Source organism: Phocoena phocoena, chromosome 17 (assembly GCF_963924675.1).
Source record: "Phocoena phocoena chromosome 17, mPhoPho1.1, whole genome shotgun sequence".
In the NCBI taxonomy this organism is placed as follows: Eukaryota; Metazoa; Chordata; class Mammalia; order Artiodactyla; family Phocoenidae; genus Phocoena; species Phocoena phocoena.
In genome coordinates this window covers 80167100-80191771 of record NC_089235.1, presented here as the reverse complement: position 1 = coordinate 80191771, position 24672 = coordinate 80167100, and the positions used below count along the sequence as shown (strand labels likewise).

Sequence of the window (24672 nt, the reverse complement as noted above, 5' to 3'; positions counted from 1 at the left end):
TTATTGGGTCCCGTTGGGGCGCGGGCGGGGCTCAGGGCAAGCACCGGGGCCGTGCGGAGGCACTGGGCCTTGGCGGCCGAGACCTGAGTGCCGGGAGGAGGGCATTCGCCGGGGTCAGCAGGGGCTGCTTGGTTACTTGGTACCCGCATGGGGCCGCGGGGGAACGTGGGGGTGGCTTTCCTGCTCTGTGGGTCTCCACTGTCACCTGCGCAGGCAGTGCTGCGAGAAGACTGGCCCAGAGCCCCTGAAGTCCCGGGACACGTTTGGTCTGTCAGGCAAATGAGCGCCGCCTTGGCCCGGCGCCCTACCCTCCGGGAGCCCACTTCCCTGTAAGAGGGGCGGCGGGCAGGATCGTGGGGTCTTGAGGCCAAGCCCGGGGAGGGGGCCCAGCGGGCGGGAGGGGCGGCAGGAAGCCTCGGTCCCGGGAACGGTTGGGGCGCTGGCGTGCGGGAGCTCAGGCTTTGAACGGACTTCAGTTCCCACCATGCCTTGCGTCAGGGGGAGGGACCCGAGCTTCCCGACAGGCCGTGCGCGGTGCCGCTACGGGTCTTCGGACGCACCGGCGCCGCGAGGCCTTGTGGGGGTTGCAGTTCGGGGCGACGAGGTGCGGCGAGGGCGGGCCTCGGCTTCCCGGCGGGCTGCGCGGCTGCCGGCGGTTGTCGGCGGGGCAGTCCGGCGGGTAGTGGCGGCGGTTCCGGCTGCGGCACAGCGGCGGGCGAGCGGACGGGCCGGGTCAAGTGGGCCTGGCGGGATGCGGGGCCGCCGCCGCCTCCTGAGAGTCTGAGCGTCGGCCGGGCCGCGCCCCCCGCCCAAGCCGCCGTGGTCCGAGCGTCCCGAGCGCGGGCCGGGCCCAGCGCCGCCGCCGCCGCCGCCGCCGCCGCCGCCGCCCCGCCGCCCCCGCCGCCCCCGCCGCCCCCGCCGCCCCCGCCGCCCCGGGCCACCCCCGGCTCCTCCCCCGCCCGGGCCGGCCCGGCGCTCATGCGGGCCGAGCCCCGCCCCCCGCCCGCCGCCTGAGCCCGCGCCCGCCCGCACCATGCTCAAGTGCATCCCGCTGTGGCGCTGCAATCGGCACGTGGAGTCGGTGGACAAGCGGCACTGCTCGCTGCAGGCCGTGCCCGAGGAGATCTACCGCTACAGCCGCAGCCTGGAGGAGCTGCTCCTCGACGCCAACCAGCTGCGTGAGCTGCCCAAGGTGAGGGGCCGCTGGACCTGCCGCCGGCCCAGCCCTCGCACCGGGTCGGCGGGCTCGGCCTGGCTGCGACAGCCCGCTCCTCTGAGCCCTCAGCAGGCGCTGGCCCGGGCGGGACGCCGCAGTTTCCAGTCGGTCCTGATGGTTCTTACTGGCCAGAGCCCCACCCCGGCCAGCCCCACCCTCCTCACCCACCGCCGGCGCTGGCACCAGGTGGCAGCGGTCATCGGGTGCCTGCCTGGGGGCGGGGATGGTCACAGCCCAGAGAAGGAGCTGCAGATTGAAAGCCGTGGGGGAAGGTGGATGGGGTTGGAGTGCATCAGGGTGGAAGGTGAACCCGGCGTGACTGACTGATAGGAACTTGCTGGACTGCTCTGGAGGTGGGGAGGCCACGCTTCTGTCCGGACTGCTCTCCTCTTCCTCCTGGGTGCTGGGGTGGGGTCGGGGGTAGCCGTCTTAAGGTGCTTGTCCTTGGCACGTCTGTGGTCCGTCTACTTCCCGCTGCCTTGTTCCTTCTGGACAACTTATTTTCCTCCTTTTAAGGCCACTTGGGAGAGGAGGTTAAAGGAAGCAGGTCACAAAAGGATTTCCTTTTTGGAGATGGGGTGCAAAGTGGCCTAATGCTTGGGGGCTGCGTGCCACAAAGGGTGTGGCTCCGTTCTGGGCCTGGACCGGGCCTCCTCACGGTCACTCCAGGGCCCACGACACGTTGCCTGCAGCCCCTGTGCGCGTGCAGCCTGTATTTGTGGCTCTCTCCTGCCTTCTTTATACTTTTTTTTGGTAGTTGTTAAATTCTTGTCATGGGCTCAGGTTGGGGTGGCTGCTGGGGTGCAGTAGCAGAAGCCACCACAGGCCTTGGAGGGCCCACTTGCTGGGTGGGTGGAAGAGGTGATTCAGGGGGTGGGTGGAGCCTTGAGGGAACACAGAGAGCAAGGAACTCATCAGGTCAGAAAAGATAAGTGACTTTCCAGCTGAGACTTGAACGCATAAGGTAAGTCACGTGGCAGCGTTGTACGGGGTGGGGGGGGGATGATTCTGAGGTGACACAAGTCAGAAGTGTGGGAAGATGTGTATCTGTTTTCGTCTCCTTGCGTCTCTCACTGCAGACCAGGGTGATGGGACAGGACCCGGGGTTCCTGTGTGGCCTGGAGCAGGGAGGGGCCTTCTGCTACAGGGCCCGTCCCCCCTGACCCACCCCCTGCCCACAGCCCTTCTTTCGGTTGCTGAACCTGCGCAAGCTGGGCCTGAGTGACAACGAGATCCAGCGGTTGCCCCCTGAGGTGGCCAACTTCATGCAACTGGTGGAGCTGGACGTGTCTCGGAATGGTGTGGAGCCTGGGGCGGGTCTGGGGTGGAATCTGAGGATGGCAGGAAGGGCTTTGAGCTCCTGGAGGCTGTGGGCATGTTTCCGTGGTGACCCCTCTCTCCTCACAGACATCCCTGAGATCCCCGAGAGCATCAAGTTTTGCAAAGCCCTGGAGATTGCAGATTTCAGTGGGAATCCTTTGTCCAGGTGGGTGGTGGCCACGGCAGGGGTGGTAGTGGGGCTTGGGAGGTCCTGCAGCCTCTGCCTGGGCATCTGAGGACCTCTTGCTCCACTTAGGCTCCCCGAAGGTTTCACCCAGCTGCGCAGCCTGGCTCATCTGGCCCTGAATGATGTGTCTTTGCAGGCGCTGCCTGGGGATGTGGGCAAGTGAGTGCATTCTTGGGTGGTGGGGGGGCTCAGTAGAGCCCTGTTCCTACACCTCTCCCCACCGTCCTACCTTTCTCACGCCCCGCCCTGATCTTTTTCAGTCTTGCCAACCTGGTGACCTTGGAGCTCCGGGAGAATCTGCTCAAGTCCTTGCCTGCGTGAGTGGGCTTGGCCCTGCCAGCAGCCGCTCTAGGCCTCTCGGCCCCAAGGACCACGGGCCGTGTGGCCACGACAGAACTTGCTCTGTTTCCTTTGCAGGTCCTTGTCTTTCCTGGTCAAGCTGGAACAGCTGGATCTGGGAGGCAACGATCTGGAAGTGCTGGTGTGGAGAGGGCGGGGCTGTCGTGGGTGGGGCGGGGCCAGGCAGGGTTAGTGAGCCTCGTCCGTCACTCTGTCCCTGTCTCTTCTTGCAGCCAGACACCCTGGGGGCCCTGCCCAACTTGCGTGAGCTGTGGCTGGACCGGAACCAGCTGTCGGCCCTGCCCCCGGTGAGTGAGGGTGTGGCTGCCCCCGCTGCATGCTTGTCCGTCCCCTGACTCTCTGCACCTGCCTCCAGGAACTCGGGAATCTGCGGCGCCTGGTGTGCCTGGATGTGTCGGAGAACCGGCTGGAGGAGCTGCCTGCGGAGCTCGGGGGGCTGGTGCTGCTCACCGACCTGCTGCTTTCGCAGAACTGGCTGCAGCGGCTTCCTGACGGCATTGGTTAGTGCTGGGAGGGGTGTGGCTGGGGGTGAAACCAGGTCTAGAGAAGGCTTCTGGGGTAAGGATCCTGATTTTGCTGGGTCCTGGGACACAGCCCCAAGGAGGGGGAGACCGGCCTGAGGCCAGAGTGGGATGGCTGGGGCTGCTCCTGAGGAACCGAGGCAGCTTGTGGTGGTGGGCGGGGATGGTGAGCTCGTGAGGGCATGATGGCAGGTCGCGGGCAGCGGGTGCATGGGAGCTGGTGGGCGTGGTCAGGTTGGCAGCAGGATGGCAAGGGTGGGGGGGTGAGCTCTCAGCGTTCTCGAGGTGCAGGAGGCAGGGTGAGGGGCAGGCTGTTTCAGTCGTGTGGTTGACTGGGCTCCCTGCCTCACTGAGCCCCGTCACCGTGTCTTCCTGATGCCAGGTCAGCTGAAGCAGCTGTCCATCTTGAAGGTTGACCAGAATCGTCTCTGCGAGGTGACGGAGGCCATTGGGGACTGTGAGAACTTGTCAGAGCTGATCCTCACTGAGAACCTGCTGACGGTGGGGCCCAGCCCCACTGGTGGCTGGTTTCAGAGTTAGCATGGGATGCAGACGGGGGGACGTCTGGAGGCGTGTGGAGTGGCAAGAGACCAGTGGCTGGAGGGGTCGGGGCCCTGGAGCAGGGGCAGAGACCGCCCTCCGAAAGCACTCAGCTCCCTCCTCACGCTTCCCGGGGGCTTCTGCTGATCTCCGATCCTCCCTCCTCCCGGCCAGGCCCTGCCCCGCTCCTTGGGGAAGCTGAGCAAGCTGACCAACCTCAACGTGGACCGGAACCGCCTGGAGGCACTGCCGCCTGAGATCGGGGGCTGCATGGCACTCAGCGTTCTCTCTCTGAGGGACAACCGCCTGGCGGTCCTGCCGCCGGAGCTCGCCCACACGGCCGAGCTGCATGTGCTGGATGTGGCCGGGAACCGGTGAGTAACCCCCGTGCCCTCCTGGCCTGGCACCCCCTGAGCTGACCGTGCCCGCTGTGCCCCCCCCACCTCCCCCACCCTGAGCTAACCGTGCCCCCGGCCCCCAGTCTGCAGAGTCTGCCGTTCGCACTCACGCACCTCAACCTAAAGGCCCTGTGGCTGGCGGAGAACCAGGCGCAGCCCATGCTTCGGTTCCAGACTGAGGACGACGCCCAGACCGGCGAGAAGGTGCTCACCTGCTACCTGCTGCCCCAGCAGCCCCCGCTCAGCCTCGGTAGGTTGCTGGGGGGGCGGGATGGGGCGTGGCCTCGGGTGGGGAGGGGCTTCCCCTTGACACGCGCTTCCGCAGAGGACCCGGGGCCGAGGAGCAGCCCTTCGGAGAGCTGGGGTGATGCCCCGCTCGGCCGCGTCAGTGTCATCCAGTTCCTAGAGGCCCCCGCGGGCGACGAGGACGCAGAGGAGGCTGCTGCCGAGAAACGGGTATGGGGGGGTGGGGTCCCTGGGGGGCTCCCTCCTCCCCACCCCTGCCTGACCCCGGCCCCGCCCCGCCCCTCACCCCTGTGCCCACTGCAGGGCCTGCAGCGTCGGGCTACGCCTCACCCCAGCGAGCTCAAGGTGATGAAGAGGGGTGTAGAGCGTCGAAGCGAAGCCACCTCCTGCAGGCCCGACTCCACGCAGCACTCACCCTCACCCCCGCCCTCGGAGGAGGTGCCTGGGGGGACCCGCGGGGCGTGGGAGGGATGCCCGCCTTACAGGCTCTCCTGCTTGGGAACCCCAGGCTGGGTGCAGGGTTCCGGGGCCCTGTGTGGGCATGGGGAGCTGGCCGGGAGAGGCACCAGGTTGCAGTGGGGGGCTCGGGGCCAAGCGCCCACACCCTCCCGCAGAGCAGGCTGCCTCCACCGAGGGCTGCCGGGCAGACGCGGGGGTCGTGTGGCGTGGACGTGCGGGCAGCTGCAAGAGAGGAGCCAGAAGCAGCTGGGGCCTTGGCAGAGGGGACTGAGTAGTGGGCCCGTTCCCTGTGGTGTTTTTCTTGGGCGTCTACGTTGTCAGCCTTTGTGAAGGGGGCTGGGGCAAGAACCAAGCAGGCCTAACTCTACTCATTCAGGAGCTTTGGCAGCAGGGCTAGGGGAAGCTTTAGGGCCCCTGGGGTACAGCAGGACATCTGATGCCTGGGGGACAAGTGGCAGGGCCTGTGCCTGTGACACAGAGCCTTCCACCCTGGGAAGGGAAGCTGCCACAGCTTGTCTGCAGAGACGTGCTCGCTCTGGGGTGCCTGTCCTTCACCGTGCTGGCGTCATCTTGGGTACTCAAAAGACCTTTTAGGGTCTGCAACACAGAGCAGTGGCTTTGTGTGCCCGTAGCTGTTTGGTGGAGTGTGGCTTCCCTGGGGGTGGGACAGGGGGCACCCCAGAGGGCTGAGCACAGATTCCACTCCCTGCAGGGAAGGGGCAGCTGGGAGAGGGGAGCCCACGAGGTGCTGTGGTCAGGAAGCAGGGAGCCCCAGGTTGGGTGGCCTACAATGTGGGGTCCCCCAATAGGTGGCCTGACCCACCACCTGACCCCACCACAGGAGAAGAGGCTGAGCACCGAGTCTGGCCTGAGTGCGGACTCGCACCTGTCTGCCAGCACAGCCTCCCAGGGTGAGCCCGAGGGCCTGCTGGCGGAGGAGGAGGAGACGAGCCAGCAGGAATCCATGCCAACCTCCCAGGAGGAGGTCACAGAGGAGACCTATGAGGAGGTGAGACTGGCCGTGAAGGCTGCTTGCCCAGGGGTGGGTCCGCCTCCCCCTGCCCCTCCTCCTTCCCAAGCAGGTTGCTGTCAGGACCGGTCAAGGTGCAGGAGGGCCCCGCAGGTGTGCTCTTTCCTATGTGGAGCCCAGCAGGAGCCTTGCTGCCCCAGGCAGGGGCGAGGGCCTGGGGATGAGGGTCTCCACCCCATGGCCAGGTTTGGCATGGGCCCTGCCCTCCCACATCCGTCACCGCCTCACATCCCCCTTTTGGGTTGCTCCCAGCCCCCCAGGGACCTTTATCGTGGCCCTGACGGGCACCCCAGCGCCAGGCTGCTCAGAGTACAGCGCACAGGGTGGGCAGAGCCTCCTGGCCCACCGATCCCCATCCTTCTCTGATCCGAGCAGCGGGGAGCCTCTCAGAGCCCCTGTCTGTTGCCACCTTCCCTGGGCCCGAGTGGGGGTGGGCCAGACCGACGTCCTCCCACTCGGCCTCTCGCAGCCCACGGTGCGCTTCGCGGAGGACACGCTGCTCCTGCCCAGGGAGGATGGCGAGAGCGAGGCGGGGCAGCTGGAGGCCCCCTGGCCCGTGCCGGGTGAGAGGCAGCGGCTCATCCGCAAGGACACGCCCCACTACAAGAAGCACTTCAAGATCTCCAAGCTGCCCCAGCCCGAGGCCGTGGTGGCGCTGCTTCAGGGGACACAGCCAGACAGTGAGGGCCCAGTAGGGTCCGGGGGCTGGCACAACGGCCCCCATGTGCCCTGGGCTCCTCGAGCCGAGGAGGAGGAGGAGGAGGAGGAGGAGGAGGAAGAGGAGGAAGCCGAGGAGGCGGCGGCGGCAGCGGCGGCGGCGGGAGCCGAGGAGGCGGGCGAGGAGGAGGAGAGCGAGGGGGCTGTGGCTTCTGCGCCCTCTGTCAAGGTGGGTCTGACCCCACGCGCCAGCCCAGGCCAGGCCAGCCAGGCCCCTCGGTCCGCACTGGCGGGATCTCAGGTGACACTCGAGGCCCGTGTCTTGAAACCAGCAGCTGAGGGAGGTGCCTGTCCCCGCCCGCCCGCCCTCCTCTCCAGGCCGGCTGCTGATTCCACCCAGAGCTCCCTGCTGGCCGCGCAGCCCCGTCCCAGGGCTCGGGCGGCCCCTTTTCTCTGCCCGGGTCCCTCTGCCTGCCCTGGCTCTCCTGAGGGCGGCCTTCAGGCCGGCCATGGGGCCCTCGCCCGCCTCCTTGCCCTGGTCCTCAGGTGCCTCTCACGGGGCCCCTGGGGTCCGGTCTTCTCCGTGGGCTGCCCGGCTGCCACAGCGCCCCCGTGTTTGCGTCGTCAGTGGTTCTGCCCTGAGCGCGGCGGCACGATGCCGTGACAGCTGAGAGGGCCTTGGACAGTCAAAACCGGGACAGCCGGGCCTCCAGACTGGAGGGGACCTCGCGCCTGGGGGCAGCACCAGGCACAGGCACGGGCACGGGCAGGAAGGGCCCGGCACTCAGGCTGTGGGAGCTTGGTGTGGTCTTTTCTCTCTTTCCTGCTCGAGGTGGGGCCGGGCAAGGCGGTGGCGGGGCTGGGCGTAGCTGACCTGCATGCCCTTGCTGGTCCTGTCCTGACAGGGGGTGTCGTTTGACCAGGCCAATAACCTGCTGATAGAGCCCGCTCGCATTGAGGAGGAAGAGGTCTGTACTCGCTTGCTGCCCTGTGCTCTGTACCCCGGGCTGCCGCTGGCCTCGCTTCCCGGGCTGCGGGCGCTGCGTCTCCTTCCCCCGTTCCTGCGCAGGCCTCCTCCTGCCACCTCAGAGCCGGGGCCTGGGGCGTCTGATTGCCCTCTGGCACAGATGTGGGGGGACAGGGCGCTGGCCTCCAGGTGAGGGTGGCCAGTCTCGGGGGGGTGCTGGGCATCCCCCACCTCCCTGCCTGCGGCACCTCGGCCCAGGCACCGTAGGGCAGCCTCGTCACCCTCAGGCGAGGGCTCTCTCCGGGTTGTAATCCCTCAGGCCCGGCATTACCCGCCCTGTCCAGCTCCTCTGTGGCCCGAGCCAGCCCTGGGAGAGGTGGTCATTGGCGGGGGGGCCTGGGCCCTCCCCGCCTCCTGCTGAGTCCACTGGCAGCCCCGCTCCCTCGGCCGTCCTTGGACACCGTATGTCTGTTCTGCTTCCAGCTGACGCTCACCATCGTGCGGCAGACGGGGGGCCTGGGCATCAGCATCGCGGGCGGCAAGGGCTCCACGCCCTACAAGGGTGACGACGAGGTGAGGAGCCGCTGCTGCCCTGCCCACTCCGTCCTGCTTGCGCCGCTTGGTGGCCTTGAGGACTGTGGGGTCCCCGTCCCCCAGAGAATGAACGGGGACCTGGAGGTTGGGGCTGCCCCGCCTGCCTGCAGTCTTCTTCAGCCTCGCCTTCCTTCGCTAGTTGCTGCTGTGCCAGGCATGGGGTCAAAATTCTCTGGAAGCTTTTGACCGGCACCTTCTTGCTCCCTGACACCCGGGACCTCGCGGCGGCCCGCGCCCGGCCCCACTGACCACCCCAGGCCCACTTCTGCTTTTCCCGCACCCTTGGGCGTCGCTGCAGCCCCAACTTGGGGGCCTCTGGGCCTCGCAAAGCTGCCAAGGGCCCCTCCCCAAGAAGGGCAGGGTGAGGCCCCTCTGTGGCCTCCGCCTACGCCCTCGGCCTCAGCTCCTGTCTCTCCTCCAGGGTATATTCATCTCCCGGGTATCTGAGGAGGGCCCTGCGGCTCAGGCTGGGGTCCGAGTAGGCGACAAGCTCCTCGAGGTGAGTCGGCAGCCCCCGGCCCCTGTCCGAGTGAAATACTGGGCCCTCGGGGCCTCACATCCTGGCTGTCAGGTGCTCGGCTGCCTCCCCTGCAGCCAGTTCTTCTCCTGAGAGCCCCAAGCACAGGGCCACTGGTGAAGCATGCAGCTCATAAGCCAGAGCTTCAGGGGGCTCAGATGCCAGCCCCTGAGGCAGAGACCCCCGTCTGGGCGGGAGGCCTGGTGGGGTGGGGCCCTGGCCGTGCTAGGAGCAGCGATCTCAAGGAGGGATCTGCTCCTGAGGGTTGGTCTAGGAGGGGCTCGGACTTCTAACACGTTTGGGTGGCGGTTGGTTTCTGCCTTGGAACCCCTGCCTGTGCACCTGGCCACCCAGCCCTAGCAGGTGAGCTCATCGCGGGAGGCCACGTGCCAGTGCTCACAGCTGTCACCATAGGGCAGGGTCTGAGGGCAGTGTGCCCGGCCCACGGGGCAGGGGGCCAGTGGACAGAAGGCTGCAGGGCCAGGCGGGGCTGGTCCTACATCCAAGTTTTATGGAGGAACTGCTGTACCCCGATGGCTGGGAGAGCCTGAGTCGGGGTCAGGGTGGAGGCAAGGGGCTAGAAGCCCAGAAACCGCAGGCACGCTCGGCTGTGGGGTTGCTCAGATGAGAGCGTGGCAGGGGTTTCCAGATCTGGGAACCGAGGTGTGGACCCGCAGGAGGGGCCTCCGCCTGCTGTTCTCGTCCAGCGGGCGTCCTGGCCCCGGGCTTGCACAGGCGGTGGACACGTAGATAGCAGGGGTGGTGACGACCCACCACTTTCCCTGGTGCCTGTCCCCTGCGCTGCCTGCCCACCTGTAGGGGGCCTGCCCTGACGAGCGCTGTGGCTTGCAGGTGAACGGCGTGGCCTTGCAGGACGCCGAGCATCAACAGGCCGTGGAGGCGCTGCGTGGCGCGGGCACCACCGTGCACGTGCGGCTGTGGCGGGAGCGTATGGTGGAGCCCGAGAACGCGGTCACCGTCACGCCTCTGAGGCCTGAGGACGACTACAGCCCCCGGGAGCGGTGGGGAGGCGGTCTGCGCCCGCGCCCGCGCCAGCCCGAGCCGCCAGGGCCCCTCCGCCAGCGTCGCGTGGCCTGCCTCGTGCGCAGCGACAAGGGCTTGGGTTTCAGCATCGCTGGGGGGAAAGGCTCCACACCCTACCGGGCTGGAGACCCGGTGAGGCGGGTGGGCAGGGCCAGGGAGGGCTGCTGGGGGGCAGGGCCAGGCCAGCCTGTAGTCAAGAGCTCTCCTTCCCTCTCCCCTGCAGGGTATCTTCATCTCCCGCATTGCTGAGGGGGGCGCCGCCCACCGGGCGGGCACCCTACAGGTCGGCGATCGCGTCCTCTCCGTGAGTGGGGGCAGTGGGGCCCTCCCAGTACCCAGCCGCCTCACTCGCCCCATGGGGCCCCCTGACGGGCCACGCTTTTGCAGATCGACGGGGTGGATGTGACGGAGGCCAGGCACGACCACGCCGTCTCCCTGCTGACCGCTGCCTCTCCCACCATCGCCCTGCTGCTGGAACGGGAGGCCGGGGGGCCGCTTGCCCCTGGTACTCCGCCACACTCACCCCCACCCCCTGCTGCTACCACCACCACCATGGCCACTGCCAACCCTGGGGAGCCCGGACCGCTAAGGCTGGCCCCCAGTCTGCTGGCCGCTGCCCTGGAGGGGCCGTACCCAGTGGAGGTGAGACCCCAGTCCCCACCCTTAACCACTCCCCGGCCCCTTCCTCCACGTCCACACGGCTTTAGGGATGGGGTGCTAGCCGCACCGGTGGGGAAGCAAGTACTTAACACCCTCTGCGGCTCCAGGACACCAGGGCGTCGTTCAGTAGCGGGTCTCCTCCTGTGGTCTCCTGTGTAACGCAAAACGGCCTCCTTGCAGTGGAGCGCCCTGATCCCACACACTCTCTGGGCTTGGAAAGCGCCCCTTTGGTACTTTGCCAGGCCTGTTCCAGCCACTCCTCCCACCCCTCCACGTCCCCAGGAGATCTGTCTGCCGAGAGCTGGGGGCCCCTTGGGGCTCAGCATCGTCGGGGGCTCCGACCACTCCAGCCACCCATTTGGCGTCCAGGAGCCCGGCGTGTTCATCTCTAAGGTAGGGCGGACCCCGCAGGCATCCTTGTGCATAGAGGGCCCGGCCCAAGCACAGGGCAGCCAGAGCCCCCGCCCACCGCGCACCACCCTCCCCCAACAGGTGCTCCCCCGGGGCCTGGCTGCACGCAGTGGCCTGCGGGTTGGGGACCGCATCCTGGGAGTGAATGGGCAGGATGTGCGGGACGCCACCCACCAGGAAGCGGTCAGCGCCCTGCTGCGGCCCTGCCTCGAGCTGGTCCTGCTCGTGCGGAGGGACCCGCCGCCCCCGGGCATGCGGGAGCTCTGTATCCAGAAGGCCCCTGGGGAGAAGCTGGGCATCAGCATCCGGGGCGGCGCCAAGGGCCACGCAGGGAACCCCTGTGACCCCACGGACGAGGGCATCTTCATCTCCAAGGTGAGCGCCCCGCCTCGTCGGCCCCGCTCCACTGCACTCCTCGGGGCAGAAGGGGGCTCGGGCATGGGCTGGTCCTGAGCTCTGGGGCCGGGTCTCCCCGCAGGTGAGCCCCACAGGAGCGGCCGGGCGAGATGGTCGCCTGCGGGTGGGGCTGCGGCTGCTGGAGGTGAACCAGCAGAGCTTGCTGGGCTTGACGCACGGCGAAGCCGTGCAGCTGCTACGCAGCGTGGGCGACACCCTGACTGTGCTTGTCTGTGACGGCTTCGACGCCAGCGCCCCCGAGGTCAGTGCCCCCGCCCGGCCGGTGCTCTGCCACGGGGACTGGGTCCTTCCCTGGAGGGGTCCCGGTGACCTGACCCTGTGCGGGCTGGGACAGCCGACCCTTTCCGCCTGCAAGCCTGGGAAGCGCTCGGCCGTCGTGAGTCAGCCTCAGGGGTGACCAGGGTGGTGCCGGGCCCTGGTCTTGGCCGCCGCTCGTGGCCTGTGGAGGCTCTGGCCCGGGCTGGACGAAGCATGTGCACAGACGGCCTGGTCGTGTCTTGAAAGAAAAGGCTGAGTTACCTGCCTCCAGGTGAGCAGTACCTGTACCGTGTGGCCGCTGGGCCGGGGCAGGGTGGCGCAGAGCCGGGCACACGGCCTCCCTGCAGACTCGCACAGGACCCCACCCTGCTGGCCCAGGCGCCATCCTGCTCAGCAGGGAGCTCGGCACCCAGGATCCCCCCATCCCAGGTGGGCCTGTGGCAGAACGCAGCTGTCTTACCTCCTAGCCCCCTGGAGAGTGTCTGGGCTCTGGAGGCCTGGTGCCCGGCCCAGTCTGTGTCCTGGACAGGCCTGGCTTCCAAGCTTCAGCGTCCCCTCTGCTCGGGAGGGTCCCGCTGTCCTGCTCTTTTCCGTTTTGTTTTCTCCACGGCTGTCCCCGGGCCCCTGGCATAAGCTGATGCCCACCCAGGCCTCAAGGCTCATCACCCGCAGTGGCCGCCAGCTCCTCCCTGGGGTGCCCTTGCTGGCACAACCTCTGGGATGGGGCCGTCACCTTGGTTTGGCCTGCAGTGGATCTTTGGGATGGTGACTTACTGCCCCACTTGCCCTGCGCTGCTGGGGAGGATCGCCCTCATTCTGTGTGTTGTCTCCTGAATGGGGAAGGACTCTGCATTCGTGTTCTCTGCTCCAGGGCTGGAGGCCCCACTCCCTGGGTTCTGGGGCCACCCTCTGCTGGCTTCCGTGCCCACATCTCTGTGTAGTCACTGGAACCCTGTCGTTTCTGGGGAGCAGTCTCTCTCAGGTTTCCAGAGAAGTCTTTGCCTTCCATTTACTTAATTAAAACGTGTGTTTAAGTGTTTTAGTCCATACATTTGCCTACTTTAAAGCTTTCTGTACAAAGAAAGAGAATGAATCCAGCTTCGGGGTAAAGGGTCGGGGCTGGTGTGTTCCAGACTTCACAGGGGCCCTCGCTGTGCTCTGCTGGTGGTTCTTTGACTTCCTGCATCTGGCCTTCTCTCCAGCGTTGCTGTATCTCTGCTGTGTTACCAGCCAGAGCGCTCGGGAGCCCATCTTTCTGCTTTGGGGGAGTTTCTGCAGGAAGGAGTCCTGGAAGAGTGGGTGCTGGGTCAGAGGCCACAGGCTTGCCCCGTCTCCCGCCCCCTCCCAGCCTCGGGCAGCACCAGCTTCTATTCCCATGGGATCTGGCAGGCAGTGCCATCTAGTTTCCTCATCCTTTTCGTTTTGGGAGTTTGTCTTTAGTCACTAATTCACTTAACTCGTGTCACTCGCAGTAGCTCCTTTGTGTTGTAAGTTTCAGTCTTTTATTACATAGGGCGTGAGTGGTTTTGTCTTCTGCTGTTTAGGAACGGCCTCTCTGGGGTTACAGAAATGGAGACTTCTATGAATTAAGTCTTCTAAACTTCTTTATGATCCCTGGGTTTGGTTTTTGCTTAGGAAAATCTTCTCCGTTGCAAGATTGTCAAAGCACTTTTTTAGAAAACATATAGCTCTGTAATCCACCTGGAATTGCTTTTCAAGCAAATGGATCTTTGGTCCCAGTGGTATGCACTAAAACGTCTGTCATTCTCCCACTGATTTGGGGAAATCTGACTTCCTTGTGGGTCAGATCCACATTCCTGTGGCCCTGGGGAGCCGGATGCGCTCTTGGGCCAATGCTGCTGTCCTCAGTATAGCCACTTTAGACTGTGTTTCAAGGCCTAACCGGTGAAGTCACCCACTTTTTTTTCTTCTTTTGAAAAGTTTAGTCTATTTTCATGTGTTTCCTAAATGGACCTGCCAAGTTCCCTAACAAAAGTTGGTTGGGACTCGGATTAGCTTTGATCTCCGACTGTGTAAGTTTTCCCCAAGCGCATTCATAGATTGATCTTGTTTCCTTATTAATTCTCGTCGGTGGCTTTCTTTCATCCCCTAGCAGCAGCCCTGCGTGCGGCCCGATTGGTGGCTGCGGGTCCCCTTTTCCTGGGAGGTCAGGCCCCTCCATCCCCCCGGGACCCGGTGGTGGTGGTGGCCAGTGGCCTTCCCTTGTGCCGACTTCCAGGCTGTAGTTTTTATAGCATTTTTTTTTTAATTTGGAGGGCTGTTTCCATTTATAACCCGTAAGAGTTATTCTCTGAAGTGGGTGTTGAGTTTTCTGAAGTCCCTTCATTGATGGTTTTTACAGCCCTGTGCCAGGTGGGGTTGAGGCTCAGCGCACAGGTTTCCTCTGGCTGGCTTGGTGCTTGAAAGGAAAAGGGGTAACACCGTTCGTCCCCCCACCCCCGTTTCTCCGAACCTCGGCCCACCTGACTCACCTGCATTGACCCATGTCAATGATTGGATTGGATTCTGCAAACCCGCCATTGTGTCAGCCCGCACCCTGTCCTTTGATTGGATTCTGCAAACCCGCCTTTGTGTCAGCCCGCACCCTGTCCCTCCTCCCCGGTGCTCTGCACGGTGGTGGGGCGGACTGTCCTGGGCCACAGCCCCTGGGGGCTCCTGTACAGTCAGACAGCCCTGGTGGCCAGTCTTCGGCTGCAGGGCCTCGGGGGCCGCTGTGCACTTTCCAAGAAGCCTCCTCGCTGTAGTTCTCAGCATGTTGGTGCGAGGCTGGGAATATTCTCTCTCCTCCGCCTCTTCTCCTCTTCTGTGGTTCTGTCACCTTTTTGATCTGATTTCTGCTGCCTCTTCCTTCTCATCATACTCACCAAAGTCTTGTGTATTTGAATGGACTTTTCAACTAACCAGCTTTAGGATTTGATCAAGACTGCCTTTGTTTTTCAGTATTTCCTTGATTACGGCTCTAAAGAAGAAGCCTTCAGTTATTCCTTCTACATCTGTTGCTTTTATTCTACTGACCTTTCTGTAAGGAAGAAATTTTCTTTATCAGCTATTTTTTTAATCCTAAAATGAGATTTTATACAGGAGAGGTGTGATAAATACTTTGATTCTTTCCTTTCATTTGTTGATTTTTTAAATAACAAGCTGGTGCCTTGGAAACCCCCAAAGATGGCTACAGAGGTGTTTTTTTGTTTTTAGGGTCTGTATATTCTCGGTGTGCCGTCCTCATTGGGCAGTGTGGCTCCCGTGTCCTTTGAGTGCGACACCTGTCGTTCGTTAGCGTCCTGCTCTCTGGTGTGACCAGGTGTCCATGTATTTCCTGCCGCAGCCCCGGGCGTGGGGTTCAGAGCTGTCACTGGCCGGGTGCTTGTGGCTCTGAGCTGTCGTTGCTCTGGGCCTTCGCAGCACATGAATCCCGGGAAGTGAATATTTTTGGAAGGAGAAAAATCATGAATTTGTGCTGTTACTTTCAATTCATATTTAAGGTTACCGGGTTTTGGGTTTTTTGATTATATATTTGTATTTCTTTTTCTCATCTTAAAAACCGTTTCAGTAAATTAAGTAACATTACCATAATTATAATTTCAAAAAGCAATATCAATATTATTACTAATAATGAGACCATTAATAGCATCTTTTTTTTTTTTTTTTTTAATTTATTTGGCTACACCGGGTCTTAGTTGCAGCATGTGGGATGTAGTTCCCTGACCAGGGATGGAACCTGGGCCCCCTGCATTAGGAGCATGGAGTCCCAACCACTGCGCCACCAGGGAAGCCCGATCACTTTCTTATTATAAGTCTTACATGGCCCCAAAGCCAAAACTACGGACACGCACCTTGAGGAGTCAGTCCCGTCTCCGCCCCACAGGCCATCATCTGCCTTAGTGTTGCTTTCTCCTGCCATTATTTCTTTCTGAAGGATATAAGCAAATATATAAAATAATTTTAAAGTTGGAGGAAAGGGGCTTCCCTGGTGGCACAGTGGTTGGAGAGTCCGCCTGCCGATGCAGGGGACACGGGTTCGTGCCCCGGTCCGGGAAGATCCCACATGCCGCGGAGCAGCTGGGCCCGTGAGCCATGGCCGCTGAGCCTGCGCGTCCGGAGCCTGTGCTCCGCAATGGGAGAGGCCACAACAGTGAGAGGCCCGCGTACCGCAAAAAAAAAAAAAAAAAAAAAAGTTGGAGGAAAGCGTCAACACTCAGAGGCCCCGCGTGCGTCCCACCAGCAGTCTCGGGGCTACGCCAAAGGCCACGGTCCGGGGCATGCGGGTGTCTGGTTGCCACGCCTGCACAAGTCTCCCTGACTCTGGCCTTGAACTTCAAACGAGCACAGGCCGTCATCACTGTGGAACAGCCCTCGCTGTGGGTCTGTCCGGTGTTTCCTCAGGACGGGCTTCAGTGGATGCCCTTTTGGCAGGGTTAATACAGAGGTGACACTGTCTTCAAGGGCCTCCCACCAGGACGCATGGACGGTGGTGTCCTGTCAGTGACCCTCTCCACGGGGGCGTCTCCGGCTTGCTCCACCGCAAAGTGACGCTTTTCCCTTGAAATTAACAAGTGCTTTGTGGGGAGGTGCTGTGAGACTGTGTAACTGTCTGCTCTTCGCCGGGCTCCCCCCAGGCATCAGCCCCGCCGCTGTCCATACCTCAGTCCCTGGTGGTAGCTCGTGCGCCGTCCCTGTTGTTCCTTCCACATGTGTTGAGCGGCTTCCTGCCCTGAGGAGGAGTTTTCCCTTCTTCCTTAGCATAGATTTGCCAGTTTCCATTTTATTTCACAGGTGATAGTTTGTCACTACTGCTGTTGATTTTGGTGCTCAAGCCATCCCAGACTTGGCTGATGAGAGGGGCTTCTGGCTGGCCCTGGCCCTGTTAGCATGACCCACCTTCCTTTAAGCAGCTTACTTTCTGCCACAAGATGTCTGGGGTCATTTCATACTTTCCCACCCAGGAGCACTGGTTCCTTTAGTGGAAAGTGATACTTAGAAGCCAAAGTCTGGGCCCTGGGCATGCTCACGGCTGTCGGGGTGTCATGGTCTCAGGACCTCTCAGTGGCTGGAATCACACCTGTGAACGTAGGCACCTTTGCACCTGCGATTATCTCTGTAATTCTGGAAGAGCGTGTGTTCACATCATGCCTTTATCACTCATTCCAGTCAGCACCACGGGTCAGCTCTTCCATACTCGAGCAGACTTTTCTGATGTGAGAGCCAGTGTTGTCCTCCTTGCCGCTTGGACTTCTGCCTCAGTCCCTCTCTGTGCTGTCAGGCACGTTGCGGCTCCACCCCCCACCCCCGCCATCTTGTTGTCAGTTCTCTGCTCCCCGAGTGATGGTTACGTGGCCAGCCTTTTCTGCCCCGTGGCCCAGCGTCACTGCCTGGGAATCCTGCCCCGCATCAGGACATCCTCTGGTGCATGCAGTGTACAGACGTGACCTGTGGGTGCCCCAAGTCACAGACAGGATGGTGGCATGGTGTCCCGAGTGGGCGGCCGCGCTGCTCACAGAGCCCGCCCCCAGAGGCCACCTCAGGTATGTGTGGTCACTCAGCCCGCTCCTCCCGCAGGTGTCCCCAGGCATCATCGCCAACCCCTTTGCAGCAGGCATTGGTCGCCGGAACAGCCTGGAGAGCATCTCCTCCATCGACCGGGAGCTGAGCCCCGAGGGCCCCAGCAAGGTCAGAACCACCTGCAGCCAGCAGCCCCAGGGCTCGGGAGCCTAAGGCCGTCAGTCCTGACCACTGTCTCTGCTCACAGGAGAAGGAGCTGCCTGGACAGACCCCACAGTGGGGGCCAGAGGCCGTGGTGAGTGTCCGGGTTGTCCGTGCCCTGCACAGTGGGCTTCTCCGCACACGGGCCCATGGCTCCGAGCTCTGGCTGCCCACCCCGCCCCCCTAGCAGCTGCCTGCCCCACACTCGGTGGCAGGCACAGCCCCTGGTAGCCCTGTGTCCACTCTGCCCCCCAGGGTCGGAGCCTGGAGAGCCTGAAGCTGGACTGCCGCGCCCTGGCCGCCACACCCAGCACCGGCAGTGTGCAGAGGGTCAGTCCCTGATTGTCACACCCCTGTCCTATCCTCTGTCTGCTTACCTGTCCATCAGTCCTGCCCCTGTCTTAACCTCCTTCCCTCTGCCTGAGACCCTTGCAGGGCAGGGCTTTCAGGCGGCTGCCCCCAGGGGGAGGGCTGAGGCCCGTGGGGGCCGTCACATGGCCCAGGGGCTGGAGGAGGGGACTGGCCAGCGCGCCCAAGCTGGAGCGCCACCCCCCGGCCTGGCACGCGTCTCGTCCTCCTGAAGCCGTGAGCCAAGCCGTGGAGCAGATGCTTCTGTCCCTCCTTAGAGCCTGGGGTGTGAGGTGCGGCGCGGCAGGGCCAGCTTCTGGAAGGCCCTTGGCCTCCGCCCCAACCCTTCTCTTGCCGTCAGACTCACCAGGCAGGCTGGGCAGAGGGGCTTTGTGGGCCCAGAGGGCTTGGGACAGGGCCAGAGGCAGGGGCAGCTTGAGGCCACCAGAGTGGTCAGGGTGGGATCGGGCACCAGCCACGGTGGGGAGGACGGGCTGGAGCAGCTGCGGGAGCCCCAGAGACCATGGTTGGCGAGGAGGCCCAGCACTCCCAGCTGGGGGTGGGGACGCCGGATGGGAGGCGTGTGCTTCTCATTCCTCTCCCCGAAGCTAGAAATAACCCCTCCCGGAGGGTGTGCCCCACCAGCTGCTGCTGGGAGACCCCGCAGGACCGACTGTGAGTGGTCGGGAGGAGGCTGCGCTGGGTGAGAGGCCGAGTGGGGCCTGGGGGCTGAGGGAGCCTGCTCGGGGCCTTTGTGAAGACCCTCCCTCCCGTGACCACAGACAGGCAAGAGCAGGAAGTCCCCAGGATGGGAGCCCAGTGTCCTCTGACCAAAAGGGGCACAGCTGCAGGGTGGCTGGCAGGAGTCGGGGCCTCCCCAGCTCATGGATCTCTGAAGCTCACGGGGAGGGTGGGTGGCCTCGCTGTAGGGAAAGCCCGCCTATCTCGGGATATTCCCTGGGCTGGTCAGGTCAGGGAGCTGAGGACCAGCCTGTGCGACCAAAGCAAGCACCCCAGCCCCCAGGTCCTCCTTGCGGGGCCCCAGCCCTGCCCGGCCCTCATCCCACCCACCCACCACTCGGCTCTTCCAGGTACCGTCTGGGGCAAGTGGCGGGAAGATGACTGAGGCCCCCTGTTCCCCTGGCCACCAGCAGGTGAGTGCACACGGGGGTGGGGGGTGGAGGACTCTGGGGGGGTGCTATCTGCAGAGCCCCCTCCTCTGGGAAGGGGGTTGCCAGGGGACAGCGCCTCCCCCCAGCTGCCATCCGTCACTCTTGAGGACACAACCTGTGGGCCCCTTCCTGGCAGAGCTGGGTGGCATGGGGCTGGGGAGCTCCTGTGGCTTCCTTGGGCAGATGGGCTGTGGGTGGTCAGGGCGGCCCCACCCCCATCCATCCTCCCGTCTGGGAGCCCCTGGGGGCCAGCTTGGCCCTGCCCCCACCCCCACCTGCTTGCAGAGGCTCCCCGGTTCTGCTGCGTGGGGAGGGCCAGGCCGTGGGCACCCCCCTCTCGCCTGGTGGCAGGGTAGGGGTAGGCACTGGAAGTGTCAGCTTGGAGCCCAGCTCCCAGCCTCTGCCCCTTCCCAACACGGCAGATGGGTGAGTGTTGGCCTCACACCCTGGACACCCACCCAGCCGCCCACCTGGGCTCCGTCTCTCTTTTTTCCCCGTCCTCCCCCCCGTCCTCACATCCCCTCACCTGAACCGATTCCTCCTGGCCCCTGCACCTGCCCTTTGCAGACAAAGCCTGGGGTGATCCAGCCAGTGGCTCAGGCCTGGCCAAGGGGCTCCCCGGCCCTCAGGGGCAGAGGTGATCCCCAATCCGTGAGTGCCCTGACCCGTGGGGGTGGGGGGGCGGGGAGGCAGTCAGCAAGGACAGCTGGTGGTGGGATGGGTGGTGGCTGCAGCCGGGACAGCTGTCACCACACAGCTCACTGTGCCCCGTCCGCCAGCCCCCCTCCCCGCCCTCCCCTGACGAGCTGCCCGCCAACGTGAAGCAGGCGTATAGGACCTTCGCCGCCGTGCCCGGCCTGCACCCGCCCCTGGAGGCCCCTGCCCAGGTAGGTGGTGGGCGGCCCACCGGTCCCCTGCTGCGTGTTCCTGCCAGGGTGCGAGACCCGAGGGACCGGCTCTCAGGGCGTGCTCTCCCCAGCCTCCCACGCCTGGGCCCACGGCCTCCCCGGAGCAGCTGTCCTTCCGCGAGCGGCAGAAGTACTTCGAGCTGGAGGTGCGGGTGCCCCAGACCGGGGGCCCCCCTAAGCGCGTGTCGCTGGTGGGCGCCGACGACCTGCGGAAGATGCAGGAGGAGGAAGGTAAGCAGCCGACTGGGTTGGGCGGGGGTGGTGGGGGAGGGGAGCACCGGCTCCCAACCTGACCCGCCCCACCCCTCCCCTCCCCCAGCCCGAAAGCTGCAACAGAAGAGGACGCAGATGCTGCGCGAGGCGGCGGGGGACGCGGTGGACGCGGGGCGCCCGGAAGGCGAGGCCCCGGAGGACGAGGAGCCCGAGGAGGAGCCGCCCTGGGCCGGCCGGGGCCCCGCCGCAGGGTGAGCTGGGGCAGGGGCCGCCCCCCAGCGTCTCCCCCTCCCCGCTCTCCGCCCGCGCGGCGCCCCTCCACCCGGCTCTCCTGTCGCCCGGCCCAGGCTTGGCCCCGCGTCCCCCCCGCCGCAGGGAGGCGGCGCTCCGGTGCGGACGGCCAAGGCCGAGCGGCGCCACCAGGAGCGGCTGCGCGTGCAGAGCCCGGAGCTGCCGGCTCCTGAGCGGACCCTGTCCCCGGCGGAGCGCCGCGCCCTGGAGGCCGAGAAGCGCGCGCTGTGGAGGGCGGCCAGGTGAGGCCCCGCCCCGCCCCGCCCCGTTCGCTGCTCCCGCCCCGTTCGCTGCTCCCGCCCCCGCCCCCCGCCCTCCGACCCTGCCCAGCCCGCCCAACGCTCCCCTGCCCGCAGGATGAAGTCTCTGGAACAGGACGCTCTCCGCGCACAGATGGTCCTCAGCAAGTCTCAGGAGGGTCGAAGCAAGCGGGGGCCTCTGGAGCGCCTGGCCGAGGCCCCCTCGCCCGCGCCCACCCCGTCACCCACCCCCTTGGAAGGTCTGTGCGTCGTGGGGAGGCGGGGGGCTCAGCCTGCGGCGCGGACCTCTCCCGACGTCCACCTCTTGTCCCTCCAGACCTCGGCCTCCAGACCGGCACCTCCCCGGGACGCTTGGTGAGGAACCAACGGCTGTCACCCTTCCCTGCACTCCTCCCCTGGTGGGGGGCAGGGATCCAGACTCCCCCAGCCCTCTTTCTTCTCACGCTCTTTACCTCTCTCCTCACGCTGTCCTTTCAAGGCCTTGTCTGGGAGGAAGTTTGACTACAGGGTGTTTGCAGCCCTCCCCTCTTCCAGACCTGTCTATGACATGCAGGTACCGGGCCCTCCTGGCCCTTCTGCAAGACAGCCCGACCAGCTCCTGCCACCTTTCCGCTGTGCCTGTCACCCAGCCCTGTCCCCTCCTCTGGTACCCTCCCTGTCTCTCTGTGGCCAGTCCTGTCCACCCACGTCCCATCCTCCAGCCAGGGCTCGGCAGGGGCCCACCCCGGCTCAGGCGGGTGGTTTCAGGCAGTCTGGGGCGGAGCCCTGAGCAGCCCTTCTCCCCATCACAGTCCCCAGACTTTGCTGAGGAGCTGAGGTCCTTGGAACCATCTCCGAGCCCTGGTGAGTTGGCAGGCGCGGCCCCGGGTGCTCCCAGGGTGCCTGGGGCCCGTCAGCTCACCCCCTGCCCCCGCCGGCCAGGTCTGCCAGAGGAGGATGGAGAGGTGGCCATGGTGCTTCTGGGCAGGCCTTCGCCGGGCGCCGCGGGCCCCGAGGAGGTGGCCCTGTGCAGCAGCCGCCGCGCCATGCGGCCGGGGCGCCGGGGCCTGGGCCCGGTGCCCTCCTAGAGGGTCAGGGTACCTCCCCCGACTTGGGGTGGGGGCCCTGCCAGCTCCAGCGCCACCCTTGCCTCGAGTCTTTTAACCCGGCCGTTAGCATTTTCAAGAGTTCTGGCCGCTAACTGCCCCCTCCCCAGCCGGGACCTCCTGGCGAGACTGTAACTAGTGATGTTTGTACAACCAAAGACTCTATTTTGTGGTTTAAGGAGAATAAAATTGACTACGTTTTACCTCTAGTCTGTCTGTCTGTCCACCCGCCGGCATACCAACGCCCACCCCTTCTGCTCCTCCAAACCTGGGGCCGGTGCGGGGACCACGAACTCCCCCGTCGTCCCGACTGTGCACTGCTCCACGGCGGGAGGAACTGATTGGGCCCGCCGGCCGGGGTCCCCCAGCTGGGGCTCCCGGCCGGCCCCCTCCCCTGCACAGCGCACGCCCACATTCCTGATGTGGACGCGTGCACGTTCACGGACCCGGCGCCCTGGGGCGCTGCGGCCACCGAACCTTGGTCACACAGAAGAGGTGGAAGTGCCCCAGGCGCGCCTCCTGGCACTGGCTGGGGCTGTACTCGGGCCCGTAGGTCGCAGCAGCGACAGGAACCTCTCGCGCTCCAGCAGCCGGCGGCCCAGCAGTTCCTGCGCCAGGCCCGGCTGCACCGCCTCCAGCTGCCACTGCGCCACCAGGAACAGGTCCACTTCACGCAGGTCGGACACCCGCGGCTTCCCGAAGCTGCGGGGAGGGCGAGGGGTGGGGCGGGGAGGGCCGGGGCCTCCCGCCTTCCGCCAGCCTCACCCGAGCGCCCCCAGCAGCGCCAGCCTGATCCTCTACGGACTCAGGTGGTCTGCGTTCACGGCGTCCACATAGTTGGTGTCCTGGTAGCGCAGGAAGGTGGCCGCCTGGCCCGAAGGGTCGATGACAAGAGGCCACCTCGGGGTGGCCGCCAGGTCACCGCCGTCCGCCCGAAGCCTCGGCTCATCCTTCGCCCCTCGCCGGCCGGGACCAATGACCTGCCATCAGCGCGGATGCGATCACCCACGTCCTTCAACAGCACGTCGTGGAGCTCAGTGACCTGACACTTCAGCCCGGGCGCCTCCTCCTCCCCTGTGGGGATGTAAGTGGGGGGCCAACCGGCGGGCTTGGCGCCCGATCCCCTCCCCGGGCCCCTCTGGCCCCCAGCCCGAGCCCCGCCCACCCTCCTGGGCCCGCCCCCCCCGCGCTCCAGCCTGGCCAGTGCCAGCATCTTCTCCGCCTTCTGGGCCTCCAACCGGAGCCTGTCTACTTGGGCCTCCGCGCCCTTGACGGCCTGGAGGAGGGGCCCTACGCTCCGCTCAGGGCAAGGCCGGACCCCCACCCCTGCCTGCCGGGCGCAGCCGGGACCCCTAAGGAAGGGGCTGGGAGGGGGGCCGACCCGCCCCGCCGAGGGGGAGTAACCAACCTGCCCAGTGAGCTCAGCCATGCCCGCGCCCCTCCGTTAACCGTTGTTGTGCTCGTGGATCCTCGGGTTGAGCTCGCGGTAGGCCTGCGGGGTGGGGCCAGCTGAAGCCCTCCGGACCAGGCTGGGGGCTCGCGGGGCGCCTCTCACTCTCCCTCAGCTCCCCCTCCTCCCACCGGCTCCTTCCGGGGGGCTGGCTGCACACCTGTTGGTGACACTGGCTGCTCTTTGGGCAGCTGTTGCACTTTGAGGTTCATGCTGGGGTAAGGGGAGGCGGGTCGAGAAGCTCCTGGCCGCCTCCCCCCACCCCAACCCCCCTCTTCAGCGCCACTTGGCCTCCGCCTCCCTGTGCTGCTTGGTTCCCTGGCCCGGCGCTGCCGCTGGGCCTCCACGTTCTGGAGCATACGGCTCAGGTCCCAGGACTGCAGCACGCTGACCACCACGTCCAGCGAGGCCACCTAGCGACAGTGGTCAAAAGCTCAGGGTGTGTTCTGTCTTCTGCCCGACCTGGAGAGGAGATGCTGTTACACTCCCACTTCAGAGAAAAAGGCACCGACTCACAGAAATGTGGCCCTCACAGCTGGCCAGGGATGAGCCCCGAAGTGCTGACCATCATGCCCCCGAGGTCCTTGCAGTCCCCCTGCCAAGACCACACAGGCCTCCACCTTCCCCTCCTGCCCTCCTCCCTCCACACCCCTGCCACCGGCCCCCGGGGCTCCCTGCTTGTGTCCACTGCAGGCAGGACCCGGGCTGCAGTTCCCCGCCTTCGCGGCCTCCCTACAGACCTCAGTCTGCAGGACACAGCCCTTGGGGCCACACATCCCAAGTCTCACCACTCCTGTTCCTCTGAAGTCCCCCCTGCCACCCCACCCCCCACCCCGGAGTGATAAAGGGGCCACAGAAAGCAGGGTTCTCAGAAGGGAGGGATAGCGTTCTCCAATATTTTACATCTTGACTCAGGAGGTCAATCCAGGAGTATTTCCTTTATCAAGCCACACAACTTTGATTTGTACAATGTTCAGTACGTGGTTCGTATTTTAGAAAGGAAAGTTCAAAGGTGCGTAAAACCAAGGATGAGCGAGGAATGGATGGATGGAGCAGATAAGTGAATGGAAGAGTGAACGTAGGAACGGGTCCATGAATTATCAACTTAAGGAACTGTGAATAGCTACTTTAAAGAGTAACAGCTACCATCTACTGAGGAACCGTGCTAAAGAATTCCACTCCTTGTCTCATTCGTCTTTGAAATATAGGAACTATTAGCCCCATTTACGAATATATGGAAGCTGCTATTTAAATAAGTTTAAAAACTTGCCAAAGGTTACTTTGCAAGTAGAAGAAATGGAAAACTAAATGAGCGAACAGATAAAATAATAATGTAATGGGTGACTTTATGAGTGAGTTAACGAATGGACAAATAGTGAGTAGATGAACAAGTTAATGATACAAGAATGAAGGGTTCTCGGA

At 64.4% G+C, this 24672-nt stretch overlaps 1 protein-coding gene across 2 annotated transcripts; it reads left to right on the top strand.

Moving 5' to 3' along the window:
- Nucleotides 1–1033: 1033 nt before the first annotated feature.
- Nucleotides 1034–21782, top strand: SCRIB (scribble planar cell polarity protein). Of its 2 annotated transcripts, XM_065895273.1 has the most exons (37): nucleotides 1034–1192; nucleotides 2398–2515; nucleotides 2624–2702; nucleotides 2793–2882; nucleotides 2984–3040; nucleotides 3141–3204; nucleotides 3296–3370; nucleotides 3439–3583; nucleotides 3987–4105; nucleotides 4319–4518; nucleotides 4626–4792; nucleotides 4868–4998; nucleotides 5092–5226; nucleotides 6089–6256; nucleotides 6747–7163; nucleotides 7840–7902; nucleotides 8385–8474; nucleotides 8917–8994; nucleotides 9865–10188; nucleotides 10280–10360; nucleotides 10444–10698; nucleotides 10999–11109; nucleotides 11209–11502; nucleotides 11606–11785; nucleotides 17380–17490; nucleotides 17570–17623; nucleotides 17779–17853; nucleotides 18963–19025; nucleotides 19823–19930; nucleotides 20023–20182; nucleotides 20271–20415; nucleotides 20512–20697; nucleotides 20812–20954; nucleotides 21032–21069; nucleotides 21194–21268; nucleotides 21507–21558; nucleotides 21637–21782. In XM_065895273.1, exons 1-37 carry the CDS (start codon nucleotides 1034–1036, stop codon nucleotides 21780–21782), a joined length of 4956 nt encoding a protein of 1651 aa, XP_065751345.1. The 2 variants fall into 2 exon arrangements, with proteins under 2 accessions (XP_065751345.1, XP_065751346.1); XM_065895274.1 differs by lacking the exon at nucleotides 21194–21268.
- The last annotated feature ends 2890 nt before the right edge of the window (nucleotides 21783–24672 follow it).

Coding starts and splice junctions, on each gene's coding strand:
- SCRIB (XM_065895273.1), top strand. CDS start 1,034: ATGCTCAAGTGCATCCCGCTGTGGCGCTGCAATCGGCACGTGGAGTCG. Junction 3,041..3,140: donor CTGCTCAAGTCCTTGCCTGC/GTGAGTGGGCTT, acceptor TTTCCTTTGCAG/GTCCTTGTCTTTCCTGGTCA. Junction 21,559..21,636: donor GGAACCATCTCCGAGCCCTG/GTGAGTTGGCAG, acceptor CCCGCCGGCCAG/GTCTGCCAGAGGAGGATGGA.